Source organism: Candoia aspera, chromosome 7 (assembly GCF_035149785.1).
Source record: "Candoia aspera isolate rCanAsp1 chromosome 7, rCanAsp1.hap2, whole genome shotgun sequence".
NCBI classification, from domain to species: domain Eukaryota; kingdom Metazoa; phylum Chordata; class Lepidosauria; order Squamata; family Boidae; genus Candoia; species Candoia aspera.
Genome location: NC_086159.1, coordinates 21,968,013 through 21,989,541, shown reverse-complemented (window position 1 = coordinate 21,989,541; position 21,529 = coordinate 21,968,013). Strand labels below are relative to the sequence as shown.

The following is a 21,529-nucleotide window of genomic DNA, read 5'->3' as shown; positions in this document are numbered from 1 at the left end:
AGGTTCCCCCATGATAATGCTGAACTTTAACCTTTCAGGTTGAAATTTTCCATGCTTGATACCTGCCAGTACTTGTTTTCAGCAAACAGCAAATGAAGTAAAATTCCACAAGCATGTTTTGCACATTTCCTAGTAACAGCACGCCCGTAGCCTTATGAAAGGCAGGGTAAGAACAAGATGAGGCTTTTTTAATGCTACTAAGTTCAGATTCCTAAAATAAATAAATAAAAATCTGTGTCTGCAGAGGACCTAGAAGCATGGTCATTGCAGACTTATACTGTGAATGCTAGGTGGCTCAAATAACACGATGGTCAAATACCTTTACTCCTTACCATTATCAGCAAAAGGAAAGGAAAAGAGAACATTTTAACTAATAGTTTTTTAAAAAGACTATATAAACTAATATAAAATTCAGAGATCCATCTTCTTTGAATGGTGCCCAGGGACTACACTCTAAAAATACAAAAGTCCAAGGCAAAGAAGGTGGTAGAACCAGGATTAAAAAAAAAAAAGCAGTGCCAACTTTTAAAGAGGGTCTAGAGACCCCAGCCGTAGGTTTTCTGGGGCACACCCATGTTTTACATCAAATAACTGGAGAATATATATTTTACATGAGGCCAGGTGTCCATTAAAGAGTTCACCCCACTTTGGCTACATCAAAATCATCACACAGATGAGACAATTTCCAAAATACACATTTGAAAATAGTGAATGTGTCAGGTCAGACTTACAACTTTTGAAGACAGCCAGCAAGAAAGAGATTGCAGCGTAAAGCAGAACTGATTGTACATTAGTAACAACAGAACGTGGGCATTACAAGCACAAAAACTCTACAATTCATAAATATTCCTGTGGTTGGGATAGAACTGTAGCATTTTATCATGTATCTAGTATGATTTTTAGTCTGTCTAATCTGATAATATACCAAAAACCTAACATTCTACTAAATATTGCAGTTACATAAAAGGTTGAATAGAAGGAGTCCAGAGAATACTAAAATGCAGCACATTTTTCCTCTGAACCTCAAGCTTTATACAGAAAAAATAAAATGGAATTTATGAAGCCAACTTTCTTTTGCCATTTCAACATCTGACATAAAATAAGTTAACTCTCAGAATATATTGAGGAGAAAATGCAATATTTTTGTTGTAAGAGTCAAACAAGATTCCATGCTGTTTATGATGAACTTGATCAAGATAGGGAAGAAGCGGTAAATGCCACCTTTTGTTGTTTGAAGTAGGGTAGTATAACCTCTTTGTATAAATAAATATTCACACAATTTTTCATTTCGCTCTTACACACACAAAACCTGGATAGCAAAATGGACCAATTTAAAGTGTGGGAAGAGAAAGAGTTCCTAGATTATTGTGGACTTCAACTCCCCAATATTCCCCACCCAGCAAAACATCGTAAGTTCTGTCTAGCATGCTGGCTGGGAAATTCTGGGAGCTGAAGTTCACACATCTTAAAGTTGCTGAGATTGAGGAACACTGTCCTGGATGGATGATCTTCTGCTGTGATGAAGCAGCAAGTACATAGCAGAGCTCTTCAGTGAAGAATCTTCCAGACTGATTCCTCCTACCCAGGGTAAGTACTGGATCTTGCCATACAAGAAGTAATCAGTGAGACCTCTTGCTTCAGCAACATGATCTTCTTGAGCTTTGATTGTGCTCCTGTATTTGTATCACGTCTTTAATCCTAACACTTAGCCTGCTCCTTGAACTGCCTGCAGTTGTTCCTTTGCCTCTGCTTTGCTTTTTATTGCTATTTGTAGGTTCAGGTGAATAACAACACTCCTCTCCTCCTCTGTGTTTGTTGTTTATTCGTTCAGTCGCTTCCGACTCGTGACTTCACGGACCAGCCCACGCCAGAGCTTCCTGTCGGTCAACACCCCCAGCTCCCCCAGGGATGAGTCCGTCACCTCTAGAATATCATCCATCCACCTTGCCCTTGGTCGGCCCCTCTTCCTTTTGCCCTCCACTCTCCCTAGCATCAGCATCTTCTCCAGGGTGTCCTGTCTTCTCATTATGTGGCCAACGTATTTCAGTTTTGCCTTTAATATCATTCTCTCAAGTGATCAGCCTGGCTTTATTTCCTGGAGGATGGGTTTGATCTTCTTGCAGTCCAAGTCACTCTCAGAATTTTCCTCCAACACCACAGTTCAAAAGCATTGATCTTCCTTCGCTCAGCCTTCCTTATGGTCCACTCTCGCAGCCATATGTTACTACGGGGAACACCATTGCTTTAACTATGCGGACCTTTGTTGTCAGTGTGATGTCTCTGCTCTTAACTATTTTATCGAGATTTGTCATTGCTCTTCTCCCAAGGATTAAGCGTCTTCTGATTTCCTGACTGCAGTCAGCATCTGCAGTAATCTTCGCACCTAGAAATACAAAGTCTGTCACTGCTTCTACATTTTCTCCCTCTATTTGCCAGTTATCAATCAAGCTGGTTGCCATAATCTTGGTTTTTTTGAGGTTTAGCTGCAAGCCAGCTTTTGCACTTTCTTCTTTCACCTTCATCATTAGGCTCCTCCGTTCCTCTTTGCTTTCAGCCATCAAAGTGGTATCATCTGCATATCTGAGATTGTTAATGTTTCTTCCAGCGATTTTAACTCCAGCCTTGGATTCCTCAAGGCCAGCTTGTCGCATGATGTGTTCTGCATACAAGTTGAATAGGTAGGGTGAGAGTATACAGCCCTGCCGTACTCCTTTCCCAATCTTAAACCAGTCCGTTGTTCCGTGGTCTGTTCTTACTGTTGCTACTTGGTCGTTATACAGATTCCTCAGGAGGCAGACAAGATGACTTGGTATCCCTATACCACTAAGAACTTGCCACAATTTGTTATGGTCCACACAGTCAAAGGCTTTAGAATAGTCAATAAAACAGAAATAGATGTTTTTCTGAAACTCCCTGGCTTTTTCCATTATCCAGCCGATATTGGCAATTTGGTCCCTAGTTCCTCCACCTTTTCTAAACCCAGCTTGTACATCTGGCAATTCTCGCTCCATGAATTGCTGAAGTCTACCTTGCTCCCCTCCTCTAGATCAATTCAAATTAATTAATTAATTAATTAAAAACCTTTATTCAGGTTATTGCATTGCATTACATTCTTTTTTATTATTTTGTCTTTGCCTCACCAAACACTTGCTCTTCTGCGCATGCTTTTAATTCCCAGTGGGCTGTTTGGTGGTGTTGCCTGCCTTGTTTCTCTTTATGTTGCAGTTAATGCAAACGTTGTGGATTTCTTCTTATTGCTTTCTCTGCATGGATGGTGGTGTTTGGGCCATACAAAGTTCAATGTTTCAGAAATTAGTTCACTGTTAGACATTACCTTAATTAGAAAAAAATGTTCCAAACTAACTTAGAAAATGTACAAAACAAAACAGAATAATGAAATCTCTGCCCCTTTGGAATAGGCTTAGTTAATTTACTACAACATAATTTTTCATTGACTGGAATCCACATAGCATACACTTTACATAATAAAGTGTATCAACGCTTACAAAAGCTGGCATATCATATACGTGCCAATCTTTAAGGTGGTGTAAGATTTTGTAACCTATGGTTTGTATTGTCTGAGTCTACTCAATTGTGGCTTATTTCTGGTTAAAGTTGACTTACTATAAAGCATGGATCCAACCATTCTGTTGTTTTCTGAAAGTGCAACTGTTGGCAATTTTCTTCTCTGAGATTCCTGTTCAATTCCTCTCTGGAAGTTTTTGCTCTCCTTCACATCTTGCTGCTTGAAATGCAACAGTATGAATTTTCCTCTTGACTTAAATAATTAACTCTGTAAACAGAGACATCTATCCCGGCAAAGCACAATATCCAGGAACTATTTGTTCTTCTAAAGTGTGTCTGGCTCCTGCCAGCAGGGTCTGGCTCTGTGCATACCAGGGGTTTTATCTTTTGTTAGGTTTAAGGAGGGGAAGGAAAGGAGGCAAGGATTTGTCTTGTGCCAATGACCCATAGTAAGAGGGATTAATTTCTGTCAAGGCAACACAAAACTCTCTTCTTTAGCCCCTCTCTCTCCAAATTATGGAGAACACATTTGCATTTATTGTTTCCCCTACTTTAAATCCTATCAAATTCACTATCAAACCAGGGAGTGAGTCAGTTGTCTAGGTGCATTACCAATGATATTGTCAGTTCTGATTAATCAGGGGTCCTTGGCAGGCTTATGGCCAATTAGAATTTACCATAATAAGGGGGTGACAGCTGGTGTTGCTAAGCAACAGCTGTCTATAGAACTGAAGAAGCCAGACACATTTAGATGCTGCTGTGGAGTTTGATGGCAGCATGTCAAAACAACATAGGCTTCTGTCCACCAATTTTATTTCCCAACCAAAGAACAACGGGCAATGGAGTGAAAAACATATTTACTTTTTAAGAATATGACCATGAGGGAAAAGAATGATCTCCTCCTACCCTTCGGAGATGAATTTTTAACATTGGAGTTGCTATCCTCATTTTCAATTAAGAGAACATATCAATGAACTGGAAGTTTATCCCACCATAAATTAAGTCTCCAGATGCTTGATGAGTGGATATAGAGAAATCAGCTATTAGAATAGTGAACAAGAGAAGTCAACACCCCCAAACCCTTTCATATGCCCTAAGAGATGCATGCACTATAATCTAGAGAAATTAATTCTGCAATGTTCTGTTTAGAAGACAGCAAGAGTTCTTTCTCTAGGGCAGGCCATGGTTAAGGCCAAGTTACAAATGAAAGATTAATTACCATTCCTTACCAGTCATCTAGGCAAGTCCCACTTGTACAAGAATGGAATACTTATTAGCAGAAAATGGGATCCTGATTTTCAGTTGGTGTAAGTAAAATAGGTATTAGGTTAACGGGACTTATATTGCTATATTGCATTTCAAGTTCTTGGAACCCAAGACCTGTTACTTACCTGGAAGAGCCCAATAATGCTATGGAGCAGCAGCCACTGTATTAGAGTTGGCAAAGTAAAAAAAATCAACATTTATATGGGGGACACTATAGAGATAGGTATTTTCTAGAAAATTCTCATCTTATTTTATTTGAAAGCTACTGTTTTATAAATGTGAGCCCAGAGAGCTACCCTTAGAAATAAATATGTCTGCATATATTCTAATAAGTGATACAAAAACAATGAATAGACATAATAACAAAGGGAAGTGAAGAAATGGCTATAGGTAGTCCTAACTGCAAACAACCATTTGCAGTTACAACGATGATGAAAAAGTAACTTTGCAACCAATCCTCACATTTACAACCTTCTCAGGTCTGTGAAGCAAACGAAAGCTGAAGTTAAGATCATAAGCACAGTCAAAGTTTTACTTAGCGATCACTTTGCTTAACAACCAAGTTGCTGGTCCCAATTGTGAAAGCTAAATGAGGACTATCTGTACAAGCACTAATTTAAGGGTGGGTAACCTGCAGCCCAAGAGCTGAATGAAATCCACAATCCTCTTTTTTAGCAGACTTTGGAGCCCCCTCTGGCTATGGATGCTGAAAACTGACAGCACTATTTTCCACTATTTGAGTAGGGAAACAGATGAAAAACTATAATAGTGTAAGGACTGAAGTTGACAAGGCAGGAACTAGCAGTGCTTAGGCCAGCCAGAACATTTGTGCAAACACTAAGCAGTGCCCTCTTATTGCAAGGCTGGGGAAACAACTGCTGATTGAAAAAGACAGGCGGAAAAGTTTTAGGATTTAAAACCTGGGGGGGGGGGACAGACAGACAGGCAGGCAGTCTGATTTCTGTGTTTTGCATATATATGGCTTCTCGTCTGTAATAAAGCAACTTTTCTGAGCTATCTATGAAACGTCTGCTATCAGCTACCCAAGTTGATTTTATGGACAGTAGAGATTTATTTTTGTGTCTGGTATGCAATCTGAGATTAAAGGAGGTTAAAGTAGACATAAGTTAAAAAGCAAAGAACATCCCTACCACAACAAAGCCCGACTCACATATATGATATGGCCCCAACGCAGTTTGTGGCTGCCAATTACTGATGCACACCTCTTCCCCATTCTATCTCAAGCAATCCAGAGATGGACTGGCCTCATTTGCAAAACACACAACATAGGTTCCAACTATTTACCCTAAGCCTTTGTTCTCAAAAGTATGTTTTTTAACAAATTCACTTTTTAATGATAAGTCTTTGAGGAAATCCCAACTTTTGTACACTAAATATGAAATGTTAAAAGTTGTGGTAGCTTTACTTTTGGAACACTGTTAGGGAAACAACAGACAAAATGCCTTGAGGTAACTTCAAAGGACAACAAATGTATTATTGCATGAACATTCACAATCAAAGGCCATGTGCACTATGATCCCTGAAAGCTGGGAAAATTCATTATGCAGTAATGAATTTGTTCATTTTTAAACTGCCACAATAATTTTAAAGTCATTCATGTAATCTCATGTGATTCATTAATTTTTAATGTGCCACAAGATTCCTTGTTTTGCTGCAAAAAGATTAATATAGCTAGCCCACTGGGAAGTGCTTGAGGAAAAGATATGCTTATATAAGCAGGGGAAAATCAAGTCAGGAAATTTCCCACTGGCACTGTGAAACTGAAACTGGTCTTTTCCACAGTAGTGACTTATAACATCATCTAGCATTATTCAATATCCCTGTGCCAAAGTAAAAGTAATAAGGATAGGCTTTTTCTCACTGCAGTGATGCTTGGATAATGTTATGAAAACACTTTAAGTCACTAAAGGGAAAATGGCCTAAGGTATTATGAAACCAATTAGATCTTGGATAAGACTTGGTTGTGAAAGATAGAGACACACCACAGAGACCATGGCAGGGAAGGACCGTTTCCAATCCCTACTTTTCCCAAGAGACTGTTAGATTGCAAAGGACTGATTGATTTGTGTAATTAAAAAAAAAAAAAGATTACATCCACAGCAAATAAAAGTTTGAACCTGTGCACTTTCATGTACAGAAAACAGAAAAATGTTTGCAACTACTGGTCACCTCAAAAATTCAGCTGCTACATTTCTGGCAGTAACAGGGCGTGTGTCTTTTGCTCTTGCTTCAAGTGCAAGGGATACTGTGTTGTACTGTTCTTCTGAACCTACTGAACAACAACAAGCGTGTCTCAGAAAGTACTGTCATTATGGTGTTTCACACATGAAAGTTGCTCCAGCTTAGATTCTGCAACGGAATGCTAACCAAACATTTCCACTGAATGTGTACTGAATAACCATGCAGAAATGGTTCTTCCTGCATTTATAGGTATCCTCTAACCGTTTTTGGACTCCAAAGCAACATACAGATTTCTAATGACACCTACTGATTGTTCTTTAAGAACACAAACTGCGTATAGTTATTGCACAGATGAACAAAACTCATTCTTCATTTTCTGATTAAATAGCCCGATATACTAAAAAACCTTCTCCTTAAAGGAGCAGTGACTCTACAAAGGCCAAGTAGGCATCGTTGAGGCATTAACCATGTTGTAGTAGATGACTGACAATTACTCATGATGTAATATTGCACATTTGGGAAACACGCAGCAGAAAGAAAAAGAAAAGCATTTTGTATGTGGAATTATGACACCTGCCTGCATCTTACCTCTTTTATCTTTGCAATACCGAAAGCTGGGGTCAATATGCTCCGGACATTTTTCCACTTCTCATCACGCAACATGACAATGCTGTCTGCAAATGGCTTAAAAGCCAAATCTGGATTCTAATTGTAGACAAAGATAGACAGGATTAAAAACAGACAACTCTTAATAGCAATTTAACTACTGATAAACAAGTAAGATAAATACGAAGTAGGATAATAACTTTCAGCTTCCAGTATTCTGAAAAGTTGTCTGCCTTCACACTCTTGCTTGTATTGTATATACACTGGCATTGTGATTCTGAGAATGTAGAAGTCCCCTAAAATGTTATGGCATGGACTTCTTTTCCAAGGGACCCTCCTTTGCACTGTGCAACTTATATTGAGCCCAAAATGACCCAAATGTAAATGCTCACTGGAGTTTCCTTGTAACTGTATGGATATCCCATTCCAAGTTCCTGTGGCGGTACGATTTCACTGTTTTGGAATGACACCACTGTCCACAATTGTTCCTACTCGGAGTTTTGTGAACCTCTAAGTAAAATCATGAATTTGAAATTCAGAACTAGAAGAGGCATATTCTAATGAAACATTATGGATCCGTGTTTTAATCCCATTGACTTCAGTTAAGCTTATATTCAATTTATTTGGCTTTAACCTGGGTGAGAATAAAACTATGACAATTCAACATTTCAGTGATATTATATGAGAAACTGTTAATCTGTTGAATTATTAGAACCTTTGGAGGTGTATATTAGTTGTAATAGCATTTTTCAAAATGCTAGACAGATGAAAATCAGAATACTCTATCTTGACATCACCCATTCATACAGTATAAATACTAGCTACCTTCTCAGGTCATCTCATGCATCTGCTAATATATACTGCTGTCCACAGGGTGGACACTTTGCCCTAAGAAGCCACAGTGAATGATCTCAAAAAGCTGTGCCCCATGGAATGTGTGCAGGGGAATGCATCACCGGTAAGAGTCAAGAGGACACAGGTATCAAGTGTGCTGTGCAGATTTCTGCCTTGAGAAATTCTGGCTCTCAACTTCACTCCTTCAACAGGTACTGTACATATAAAATTGTTGCCAAGAAGTACCACTAAAAAGCAGCACTCCGCCCTGCAAATCTGTTATGACTTGTCATTCTGATCAATGATTTAATAAAGAAAGGACTGGTTCTGACCTAATTATACACCAACTGAACATTCCCTTCAGATCCCTCCTCAAAAACCCATTTTTTTCTGTAAAGCTTAGCAGAACACCTTAGCTCTATATTTCCTATATAACCAATCCCAACCCAGTTTTCCCATGCCTCCATATCCTTCTACTGCAGTTCCTACATCAAACATTAGCTTAATTGTTCTTGAGGCAGAAACCTATCCATTTGTACTTTTCTAATAGGCTTTGGTATCATCTATCTGTAAATGCTACACTACAGCCACCTTTCAAACTAGAAAATTCCAGCCCATCAGCCAGCCATGCCTTTCTACAGGATACTCCATTCTGTGTTCCTCACCCCTCCCAGCTTTTTAGATTACTTTTCCAGCTATCATTCTACATTCTGTGACTGCAGATCTTCTCCAAACAGGTTGGAGCGGTTGCTCCTTTAGGATGCTTTTAGAAAGGCATGGTGGATTGGGGGTGGGTTTGTTGTTGCTTGGTACTTCTGCAAATCTTATGGTTCTCTGGAGAATGGAGATACTCGGTCTCGGCTACCAGGCTGTCCACACTCACTCACACTATTAAAGTGTGATAATAGTCATTTCAATACTCCATAAAGATAAGCCCTGAAGATACAGTGCTTCTACACTGAGTCCAACAGAAGAAGTAACCAAAAGTATGCAAGAAAAAAGAAAAAGGTTTTACTGTAGTGAATCATATGGCTAATATGAATACATTTCTCATTTTCTTTCTACCGAAGATTTATTTGGTAGAACAAAAACAGAAACCCACACGTTTAAAATTAAATGTCTTGTTCCATTAATGAACCATAATTATATTTATAATCAAGAAGTGTACTATAGTGAGTAATGATTGACTTGTATCAGGAAACCATTCCCATGCAACTGCTCATGAGATTAATCAACCCACCCCAAGATGAACCTTATAACAGTTGATTTTTAATTTTAGTTAACCATTTAGTCTTATAGGCATCCCTCCTGGGTTAGGTTGATGAATCTCATGATATTGTTTTTATGGTTTTACTTTGTTACATGCTGCCCAAAGTCTTCAGATTGGAGCAGCTTAGAAAAATGTATATAACCTGTTAATGGAATTCCTATGTAGGTACCTAATCTCCCCACTCCCATTTACCTACTCTTTGACTTTATTTTAATGGATGCTGTGGGGGTAGTAAAGAAATGCTATGAGTGATATCAGTGCATAATTATACTTTTTCTTGCAGATGTTACATGTGGGGAAGAGAGATAGGTCAGGGACTCCTCTTGAGCTTCAGCTCCTTCTTTTCTCTACCAAGTTACATCTAGTGAAAAGAAAATGCTACATGGCATAGAGTCATAGTGCTGAAATGCACCCCTCCCCCATGGCACCCAGTGAAATGAAATATGTGCAGGTAGACAAAGTACCAAAAACATCATCTGACCCTGTTTTGCATGATATTTCTCCTTAATCTCTATTTTAGACTTTACTCACAACCTAAGCTACTTCACAAGTTTCTTGAGAAGCTACCATTATTCTCCTCCAACCCAATATATCCTACCAGGGTGTTATTGTGGAAACTAGAGCAGGGAGAACTATGTACCCTGCCTTGAGCTCCTGGATGAAAGGTAGGATATAAATCTACAAATAAATAAATAGAATCTAGGAAACCATTCTTCAGGCCTTAAAGGTACATGGCTTAAAGCAGAGATGAGCAACCCAGTGGGCCCCAAAAAGCTCCCAACTCTGTTTTCTGAAAGCTGAAACTTCACAGAAATTGCACCTCTAACTCTGGCAACAATTAGTGGATTTGGGGTGGTGCAATTTTTTTTGGCTTCCTCCTTTAGCAGTAACCACTAAACCTTTTACACCTATTCATCCAGTAAAAAGAAATCACCATCACAAATTTGCACACAAAAAAAAAAGGTGGGGGAGAGCAAAGCATCTGTCACCATATGTCCCTTGGAGCCTTCAGAATACCAGCACAACCCTTACATAGGGAATATGGCTGTCTGTTCCTTCCTTGCATCACTTTACACCAGCATTATGGTAGGACATTATGGTATGGGACATCAAACCATACAGAAGATCATGGCATTCTGGACTTATGCCAATCGACTCACCACAAGTTCTTTCCTCTTTCAAGCTGAATCTATACAGGAAGAACAAATGTAGTCAGCCTATAGACTTTTATCTTAAGATACTGCCTAATAAAGAAGTCAAGAGTATAAGCACAACCCTTGAGGCTTTTTAGTTTTTTACTGTCACAGCTTAAAGCCAATGTCAAAAGATACATATAAATATCACTTTAGCACAGTTACAAATGTCATTTTTTTCTGAAAAAAGAAAGGCAAGTAAACCCAAAAATGCCAGTCAGTAAAATACATGTTTTCTCCTTTTGTAAAAAAAAAAGAAAAACCTGGCATACGCCTCAGCAGGCAAAGCTATGAATAAAGTTACAGTTTATCTATACCTGGCTGTGACAATCCTACTAAAATGTTTGTTGAAAGCTACAGGATCAAAGTTGAAGAAATGAATGCAAAGACAACCCTAAGGCTATGTGACTCAGTGCTATCCTTTTGAACCCAGAGAAAGTAGCAGGAATGAATTCAAATGTTGCTGATTTAAAACTGGATTTCTGAAAGCATCCCACTTCTGCTGTTGCCAATAAAAAGATTCATAAGCAAAGTCTCATTTGTGTTGACCTCGGCTTCTTGCACATGCCCATATATTTTTCCTGGCAACAATATGGCAATGGTTTACCATTGTCCTCTTCTGAGATGTTTTCTACTTCCCAGTCAAAAGCCACAATCTTCCATCCAAGTACTAATCAGGTTCAACCCTGTTCAGCTTTCTGAGATCACCCAAGGTCAGTTTGGTACTGTCACCTAGCTTGTTCTTGTTTATTCGTTTAGTCGCTTCCGACTCTTCGTGACTTCATGGACCAGCCCACGCCAGAGCTTCCTGTCGGTCGTCAACAGCCCCAGCTCCCCCAGGGACGAGTCCGTCACCTCTAGAATATCATCCATCCATCTTGCCCTTGGTCGGCCCCTCTTCCTTTTGCCTTCTTCCACTCTCCCTAGCATCAGCATCTTCTCCAGGGTGTCCTGTCTTCTCATTATGTGGCCAAAGTATTTCAGTTTTGCCTTTAATATCATTCCCTCAAGTGAGCAGTCTGGCTTTATTTCCTGGAGGATGGACTGGTTGGATCTTCTTGCAGTCCAAGGCACTCTCAGAATTTTCCTCCAACACCACAGTTCAAAAGCATCGATCTTCCTTCGCTCAGCCTTCCTTATGGTCCAGCTCTCGCAGCCATATGTTACTACAGGGAACACCATTGCTTTAACTATGCGGGCCTTTGTTGTCAGTGTGATGTCTCTGCTCTTAACTATTTTATCGAGATTTGTCATTGCTCTTCTCCCAAGGATTAAGCGTCTTCTGATTTCCTGACTGCAGTCAGTATCTGCAGTAATCTTTGCACCTAGGAATACAAAGTCTTTCACTGCTTCTACATTTTCTCCCTCTATTTGCCAGTTATCAATCAAGCTGGTTGCCATAATCTTGGTTTTTTTGAGGTTTAGCTGCAAACCAGCTTTTGCACTTTCTTCTTTCACCTTCATCATAAGGCTCCTCAGTTCCTCTTCGCTTTCAGCCATCAAAGTGGTATCATCTGCATATCTGAGATTGTTAATGTTTCTTCCAGAGATTTTAACTCCAGCCTTGGATTCCTCAAGGCCAGCTTGTCGCATGATGTGTTCTGCATACAAGTTGAATAGGTAGGGTGAGAGTATACAGCCCTGCCGTACTCCTTTCCCAATCTTAAACCAGTCTGTTGTTCCGTGGTCTGTTCTTACTGTTGCTACTTGGTCGTTATACAGATTCTTCAGGAGGCAGACAAGATGACTTGGTATCCCCATACCACTAAGAACTCGCCACAATTTGTTATGGTCCACACAGTCAAAGGCTTTAGAATCATCAATAAAACAGAAATAGATGTTTTTCTGAAACTCCCTGGCTTTTTCCATTACCCAGCGGATATTGGCAATTTGGTCCCTAGTTCCTCTGCCTTTTCTAAACCCAGCTTGTACATCTGGCAATTCTCGCTCCATGAACTGCTGAAGTCTACCTTGCAGGATCTTGAGCATTACCTTACTGGCATGTGAAATGAGTGCCACTGTTCGATAGTTTGAACATTCTTTAGTGTTTCCCTTTTTTGGTATGGGGATATAAGTTGATTTTTTCCAGTCTGATGGCCATTCTTGTGTTTTCCAAATTTGCTGGCATATAGCATGCATTACCTTGACAGCATCATCTTGCAAGATTTTGAACAGTTCAGCTGGGATGCCGTCGTCTCCTGTTGCCTTGTTATTAGCAATGCTTCTTAAGGCCCATTCAACCTCACTCTTCAGGATGTCTGGCTCTAGCTCACCGACCACACTGTCAAAGCTATCCCCGATATTGTTATCCTTCCTATACAGGTTTTCTGTATATTCTTGCCACCTTTTCTTGATCTCTTCTTCTTCTGTTAGGTCCTTGCCATCTTTGTTTTTGATCATACCCATTTTTGCCTGGAATTTACCTCCAATGTTTCTAATTTTCTGGAAGAGGTCTCTTGTCCTTCCTATTCTATTGTCTTCTTCCACTTCCGCGCATTGCTTGTTTAAAAATAATTCCTTATCTCTTCTGGCTAACCTCTGGAATTTTGCATTTAACTGGGCATATCTCCCCCTATCACTGTTGCCTTTTGCTTTCCTTCTTTCTTGGGCTACTTCTAGTGTCTCAGCAGACAGCCATTTTGCCTTCTTGGTTTTCTCTTTCTTTGGGATGTATTTTGTTGCCGCCTCCTGAACAATGCTGCCAACTTCTGTCCAGAGTTCTTCCGGGACCCTATCTACTAAGTCCAGTCCCTTAAATCTATTCTTCACCTCCACTGCATATTCCTGAGGAATATTCGTGAGCTCATATCTAGCTGATCTGTGGGTCTTCCCTAATCTCTTTAGTCTGATCCTAAATTGTGCAAGAAGAAGTTCGTGATCTGAACTACAGTCAGCTCCAGGCCTTGTTTTTACCGACTGTACAGATGTCCGCCACCTTTGGCTGCAAAGGATGTAATCAATCTGATTTCGGTGTTGTCCATCTGGTGAAGTCCATGTATAAAGCCGTCTCTTAGGTTGTTGGAAGAGAGTGTTTGTTATGCAGAGTGAATTGTCTTGGCAAAATTCTATCAGCCTGTGTCCTGCTTCGTTTTGTTCTCCCAGGCCATACTTACCTGTAATTCCAGGTGTCATTTGACTGCCCACCTTAGCATTCCAGTCTCCTGTGATGAAAATAACATCTCTTTTAGGCGTGTTGTCCAGTAGGTGCTGCAGATCCTCATAGAACTGCTCTACTTCAGCTTCTTCAGCATTTGTGGTTGGGGCGTATATTTGGATCACTGTGATGTTAGATGGCTTGCCCTGAATTCGAATTGAGATCATTCTGTCGTTTTTTGGGTTGTATCCAAGCACTGCTTTAGCCACTTTACTATTAATTATGAAGGCTACTCCATTTCTTCTGTGGTCCTCTTGTCCACAGTAGTAGATCTGGTGGTCATTTGATGTGAAGTGGCCCATTCCAGTCCATTTCAGTTCACTGATGCCCAGAATGTCTATCTTTAATCTTGACATCTCACCAATAACCACATCCAATTTGCCCTGGCTCATAGATCTTACATTCCAGGTTCCAATGGTGTGTTGATCCTTAGAACATCGGATTCGCCGTTCACCACCAGCACCGTCGGCCGCTAGCCGTCCTTTCGGCTTTGAGCTAGCTGCGTCATCACATCTGGGGCTAGTTGAGCTCATCCTCTGTTCCTCCCCAGTAGCATTTTGACCATCTTCCGACCTGGGGGTCTCATCTTCCGATGGTATACCGACATATCTCTGGTTGTACTGATCCATTTAGTTCAAGAATACTGAGGTGGGTTGCCATTACCTTCCCCAGGGATCGCATTTAGTCTGACCTCTCTGTCATGACCTTCCCGTCTTGGGTGTCCCTTCACGGTTTAGCTCATGGCATCATTGAGGTGCTCAAGCTCCAGCACCACGACAAGGTAACGATCCTTTGCTGAAGGTCACCTAGCTAAGCAAGCAGAATACAAAAGATAACTACAGTAGAGCAAAAGAGTTGACTATGATGGCTGGACAGTGTGTTGGCAGCATTGGGTGTCTACTGGTTACTGATTGAGTGTGCTTTAATGTTACTTAGCAACAAGACTTCTTTGGCTAAGATGTCTGTGGACACTTGAAGCTCCTCTGCTTCCTCAACTGATGTTGACTTTTTTCAGTCTGCAACTCTCAGTTCAGAATTTTCTCCTAAAACACTTTCATACTATCTCCTTTTCCTCTCCCCCAAGTCCCTCCCCAAAGCCTTTAGCATCAAGCCCAACAGAAAGTAAGCAAAATCCATGTAAGTAAATTGAATTTATATTCCTCCTTTTATCTGCTGACACTAAGCCCAGTTAAATGAAACAAATGTGAAAGCACATTTTCCTTGCTACATTGCTTCCAACTTCATGAAATCTTCTGTTTCTTTATACAGAATTTGAGATTATAAATTACTTGGATGAAAGATACATTTTTTTCTATTGTTACCCTATAAAGTGTCATGCACAGTAATGGTTGTACACAAATCACTAAATAATATCAAGGTAAAGGGGGAACTTACGGACTGTAGCCTTTACTGCTAATAAATCATTATAGGGAAAAGATTATGCTTATACATGGGACACTGTCACTATATAGCAGTAGCAAAACTGAATTAGACTGGGAACTACAGACATTTTCAGTTTGCCTGCCCAAGTAATTCTTAGAGATCACATAACCTATGATGTCATCAATTTGCATTCATGTTAGTTCCCAATAATTGTTCTGCAAGGCTACCATGAGAGTGGCTGCATTTTCCAAATCAGCTGACCCTTTCTGTACTCCTGCCTCCTATTTATTTATATGGCCATTCAACTCAAACAATGTAACTCTGGGTGGCTTGCAAAAAGAACCAAATAAAAACAATATACACTACAAAAATCAATTAACAGGAAACCTGGCTCACATTCATACCCTCTACTGTCACTCATTGGTTGTGGCTGAGCCATGTGGTCTTCCCCACTCAATTCTACCAACAGACTAAAGAGAGTGTTAGTATAGTCATGTAGCTCAAGAGATAGCAATGGCTACATATGTGAAAGGATATTTTGTTCACTTCATTTTTTAGACTGTATTAAACCCAATCATTTACATAAAAAATGTAATAAATATTTACCTTTGTCATCAAATTAATAAAGTACATATATTATGCTTTAATATAAAACTAGCAAAGATGCATGGTATATAGAGACTCACACAAAACATGTATACATACACATATATATCTCAGGTTTTGAAACCATGTACAGCTATAAAACTCACTTAGCTCCCTGCTCTCAAGCATACACAAGGTTAGATAAGCAACTTTACTGTAAAGAATTCAGAAGACCTACACAGAAAGAAGTTCTCCATCTAGCACCACCTGGAAACCTGCGCTATATATGTCAGTTCTGAAGGTCAAACCCTAGGCCTCTTCCTCCCACCCCTTTGAATGAATGGCCTTTCAGCTGCTCTTAGCTTGGCCTTGAAGCTCTCTGCCTCTAGTTTACACAACATCTTACTTTGACATATAGAGGCCCTCACTTCACCAACACTTCAACTCTTTTTTTTTAATGCTTCAAAACTGATTTGGAGAAAAATTCTTCCAACTTCTCAGACCTGCAGCATTTCTGCACTATTCCATCAAAAGAGACCCTGCTTTTTGCAGGCTACCATGTAACCATTAGCAGGGGCACCTATTTTTCAGCCTCACAAAAATGGAATTGGTTGAAGTCCAGTGCTTTATATGGAAGTGTACCTATCTGCCTTATTAAGAAAGGAAAAGAAGAAAGAGAAAGCATGCAGAACATGGTTCCTGGAATTCCTTCCAAACCCTGAATAACACTCCCCTCTGCTTCTGCATCCTAGTCCTAGAAGGCGGGGGCAGAATGGAGGAATCAGCAATGTTCTGAACCACTTCTTCCCTTATAAGGATTCCCTGGGGTAATTTTTCTGGAAAGCTTTTCTCTACAACCCACAGCTGGATCCAACTTATCTGCTACCCTGCGCTTTCTTTCAATGTGATCCTATTGCATTCCATTTTCAGAGAATTACCTTGCTGATGGGCTACTGGACAAAATTCCAAGCCTCTTTGCAGAATTTCTTTACCACGTTTCACAGGGTGGGAAAGAAAAAGGGAAACAAGGTGAAAGAGGACATCATGTGAGGCTGCTAGGGAAGAGATATGAGGAGCAGTCTCACCAGTTTATTTCTGATCAATGATGATGACTGGCCACACCTACCACAGCAGCAGCATATCTTCTGTGAGAGATATGACAGGTTCTCAAAATTCTGTGAGTTTGTGTTTTTTTCTAGTTTTCAAAATCTATGCAAGTCTTCATGAAACTAAATCAACAGAAAACAACAAAACAGCTGCAAGCCATATTTACTGTTGGCATTCATGCTGCAGCAAAATATACCCTGGAAGAACCTGCCTTCACTGCAACAAATTTCTTTTACATTCCTAACTTTCCTCACACCACATCACTGCAAAAAACAAACAAACGAACAAAACCCTCCTGAATGGAAAATTGCTATTATAATCTCAAACACAATGTAATTTTTTTGGCATTGCCGTACACATGAGCATCTGAGGAAGATCCCATGACTCACTGGTTGCCAGACAGATCTCATGAACTCACGCTTTTGATTCTAAGGCACAGTTATGCTATTATTGAATTTTTAATGCATTATTGTGTTGCAATCTTTGTTGTGTTAAAAACAAACTGTGTAATACCTTTATTGTAATATGAGAGATGGCAACCCCAAAGCAGCAACTCATGCAGAGAGACAATGGGCAACTCCTTCAAACATTAAACATGCCTGCCTGCATCAAGTGTAGATTCACTAACACTGAATGCTGAGTTCTGCCAACCTTCCCACCTTTGGAAAACTAGAACAGTGACTCAAATTGTGGGTAGACAGCTCAGTGGTGATAGTAGCCTTTCATTATTTAATGTAAATTTATATGTTGTCAGATAACTGGGTATTAATATTGAAAGAGGTGCTCAGCACAGGCCTGCTTACTGCAGACGGCAAGCAAACTAGCAGCTTCTACTCATGATCAATAGGTGAGACAACATTCAGCATACAGAGAGAGGATCCATATTACAATGAGTTTTTTTTAATTGCTTCCCTAACTTGGACAACTCCAGGCTTCAGTTCAGAAAACCTTCACCCCCTCCCACCAATGTACTCTGCTAATAATTCTGTACTAACTTCATGTTTGTTTCCAAGCAGATGTACAACTTTTGCAAAGACACCTTATGTTGTTCTTCAACAATAGTTAGCTGCCACAGCGATCAATAAAAATATTGGGTGGCGTCTTTGGTTAATGCCCCCGGATGAGTCTTTAAAGATTGCAACCGGCCTGCAGAGCGAACACTTTTGAGAAGGAAATGCAAACAGCTGACACACAATAGAAGTTAAATGTCAGATAAAGGTTTCCACTTTGAAGGGGGGAGGCATCCAAAGCTGCCCCACTGACTATACTATTTTCTCATGCAGAAAAATACCAACAGATTTCTAGCCGTATCCAGCCAATTTTTGTATCTAGGCAATCTCTGCTTGCTCTTAAAGGGAAGGATTAATGACTGTATCCTCTGTAAACAGACACATAAAGAATGAAAATGGAGTAGCATTTATTTGAAATACAGCACAGCATTTTGGTGCATTCATATAGACCAAAGTGATATAATGGTTCAAGTATGAGACCAGAATCACAGAAATCCAAGTTCACATCCCCACTCACAGATAATGTTCACGGAAAGACCTTGTGCCAGTCATTCTCTCTAATTAGGGTTTTTACCCTGAGTTTTTTGGAACAAGGGTACAATAAAACTGCGATAAATAAATGGACCTTTTAAATGAAGGCTTAATCAAGTCTCAATGTACTCTGCTAATAATTCTGAACTAGCTTCATTTCACATTCCTTTCCAAGCAGATTTTATTCATTACCATATTACAATTATAACCTGTATTTCAACACGATGATCCTCAAGAGGCCCTATGACAATTGCTTAACATAATGCAAGAAAGACTATTTTAAAAAACCACTGAACATAAAAACAAACCATGGCAATGAAAGAGCAGATCAGCAGTAAAAAAGCTGCATATTAAATGCCACCAAATGCTCAGATACATAGCAAGATTTTCAGTTGGCATGTGAAATGCTAACAGAAGACGCCCATTAGAAAACTGGCTGCCAGCCAACTTCTGGACACAATACAAAAGGCCAATTATGACCTGTAAAACTGCCCCAAATTAAAAAACTTAAGCCAAGTTACCTTAAGATTTTCTTCTCCCATAAAAGCTGCTGGGTTTTGAGATTCTCCAGAAAAGCTCTTATTTTGCTGATATCTTACATGTGTTAAGTACTGGAAAAAGGACCTTCTTTGTGGGTTCTATTCTCTGGTTCTCTGTTCCTACATGTTCTGAATGCTGGGAAACTATCACCATTTAACCAGGAAAGCAAGGGAAGTAAGCATGAATAATCTGTCCATTTAATCTCTACCGGGGGCATTAACCTAATCAACCTTGGCTGATCTCAAAAAGCTAACCATGGTCAGACTTTGTTAGTATTTGGATGACAGCCCATCTGAAATCCCAGGGCTGGAGGCCAAAACTTAAATCTGAGAGGAAAGCAACAGCAAACCACTTATGTACTACTGCCACAAACACAAGGTGGATGTGTGCATAACCTCATCAGGGGTTAATCTTCATCCAAAGGAGATATTCCTTTATCATATTTATTTTATTACTTTATTTTACTTCTTTAGTCTCCAAAAACAGAGACTCCCTTATAACAGGATTCCTTTCACAACCAGTGAGCAACCCGTACTGTTTTGCTTCAGACAGATGCTTGGGAGTTTAAATAACATTTAACAGTTACTTTTTAGAAACTCCTTTAGTAGAGCTTTTGTTATCTTACAGCAAAAGTGTTTACAGAACACTATGCCGGCTGCATACAATTCTCAGCCACCTTTCTTGTAGCAAATTTAGACAACAAACCGTAAGAAGTGGCAGCATAATTTCCTATTGTTTTCCAATAGAAAAAAAAGTGTGAATCTTCACTTAGGATTAATATACCCCCCAAACTCTAAAATATCCTCCGACATCTACCCTAACCCCTCTCCCCAAAGAAATACTGGACTAAGGACTCACTCATAATAATGAATATCAACTGTCGCTGTCTTCACATTCTCAGGGAGTGCAGCCACAAAAAAATCGCCTGCACGCATTTTGTAGGTACATCTACTATTTGTGGTTTTATCAGCCATGGTGGTAGAGAGGCAGTCCAAAAATAAACAATGAAATAAAAGGGCACAGTACCACTAACTATAGCAGGAGGTATACTTCTTCACAAGCAGAGTAATTTTCAAGTTTGGCCAACACAGACTTGTTACTGAGTAGCAATAGTTTCTGGCAAGCATACATGGAATGCCTGTTGTTCACATTTCATCTAGTCATTTAGAAGTACCCTTTCAAAACCTTAGATTGATCCTTAAGAAATATTATATGTGAGATGACCTCAGGCCAACTTTTGTGGGTCAGAAAGACCAGTCTATATTTACCTTCATAGCAAGTTGTGTGCACATAACAGTGCTCCCTATCCTGCCATAACATCTAGCATGGCTTGCCAAAATAATGCTCAATATTATATGAAGAATCTGCAAAGAGATCCTCATTTTAAAGTTGGTGGAGAACGAAGATGAAAAAAGATCTGCTTCACTACATTTTGAGGGATTGAAAAGTAAAAACTGTGGTGGAAATACTGTGATGTGGAAGTGCCTATGACAGGTGCACAACCTTTTGGAGGGTGAGGGCTACACTTGGTCTCTGACTCATATGCTGGGAGCCGACTCCTAGAATTGTGTGGGTAGGGCCAGAATAAAGGAAAGGGTTGAAGTGTGAACAAGAAATACATTTATGTTAAAATTAAATTTAACATTAATTGAACGTGGCTAAGATCATTACCTGCTATGTGCTTAATACTTTCCCCCTTTTGTCACATTAAAATTATAATTTGGTGTCAACTTTTAGTGGAGGGTGGAGAGATGGCCTTGAAGATCTGTATCCCTGCTTTAAAAGGACAAAGTAGTATATAGGATATACTCTATGTGATGTGATTTTTTTTTTTCTGCATAACTCATCTGCCAGTCTCTTTCCCCATCGAGTTATCTATAAAAGTTTAATTTTATGCTTTCTGGATGGAAAGCACAATACAAGTACAGTACCATACTCTAAATGGTGCTAAATTCCTTTTACATTTTTATTTACTAGCCATGGTAAATCCAGCAATATACGCAAACTACAATTTGTAGAAACTCCCAAATTCAAATGAAAAGTTGTTCAACTTCGCTAGATGTCTCTCTTGAGACCATATGGCATTGTAAACAGCACTCCAAAACCTCTGATTATCCAGATGTTTGGGATGTCCTCCAGCCCATTCCGACAAATGAAGTTGAACTCTACATGCTTAGTTTTAAACAATTCTTCATGCCCTGCTGAAACTAATGGGAGTTAGGCACATAATTAAAATGCTTTTCTAACTGGGGTTTGCTTTAGAAGTCTGCTTACAAGTCTTTGTTTGAGTAAGTGCTTCCTAAGTTGCTGACATTCTCATCAT

General features: G+C 39.6%; 1 protein-coding gene across 1 annotated transcript in view; it reads right to left on the bottom strand.

Annotated features, from left to right (window-relative positions):
* The window catches only part of TBXAS1 (thromboxane A synthase 1), a 269,800-nt gene that overhangs the window by 96,130 nt on the left and 152,141 nt on the right, over positions 1 to 21,529 (bottom strand). Inside the window, exon 6 of the mRNA XM_063308553.1 lies at positions 7,582 to 7,698. Within this exon, the coding sequence (XP_063164623.1) occupies positions 7,582 to 7,698 (117 nt within the window). The remainder of the gene's footprint in view (positions 1 to 7,581; positions 7,699 to 21,529) is intronic.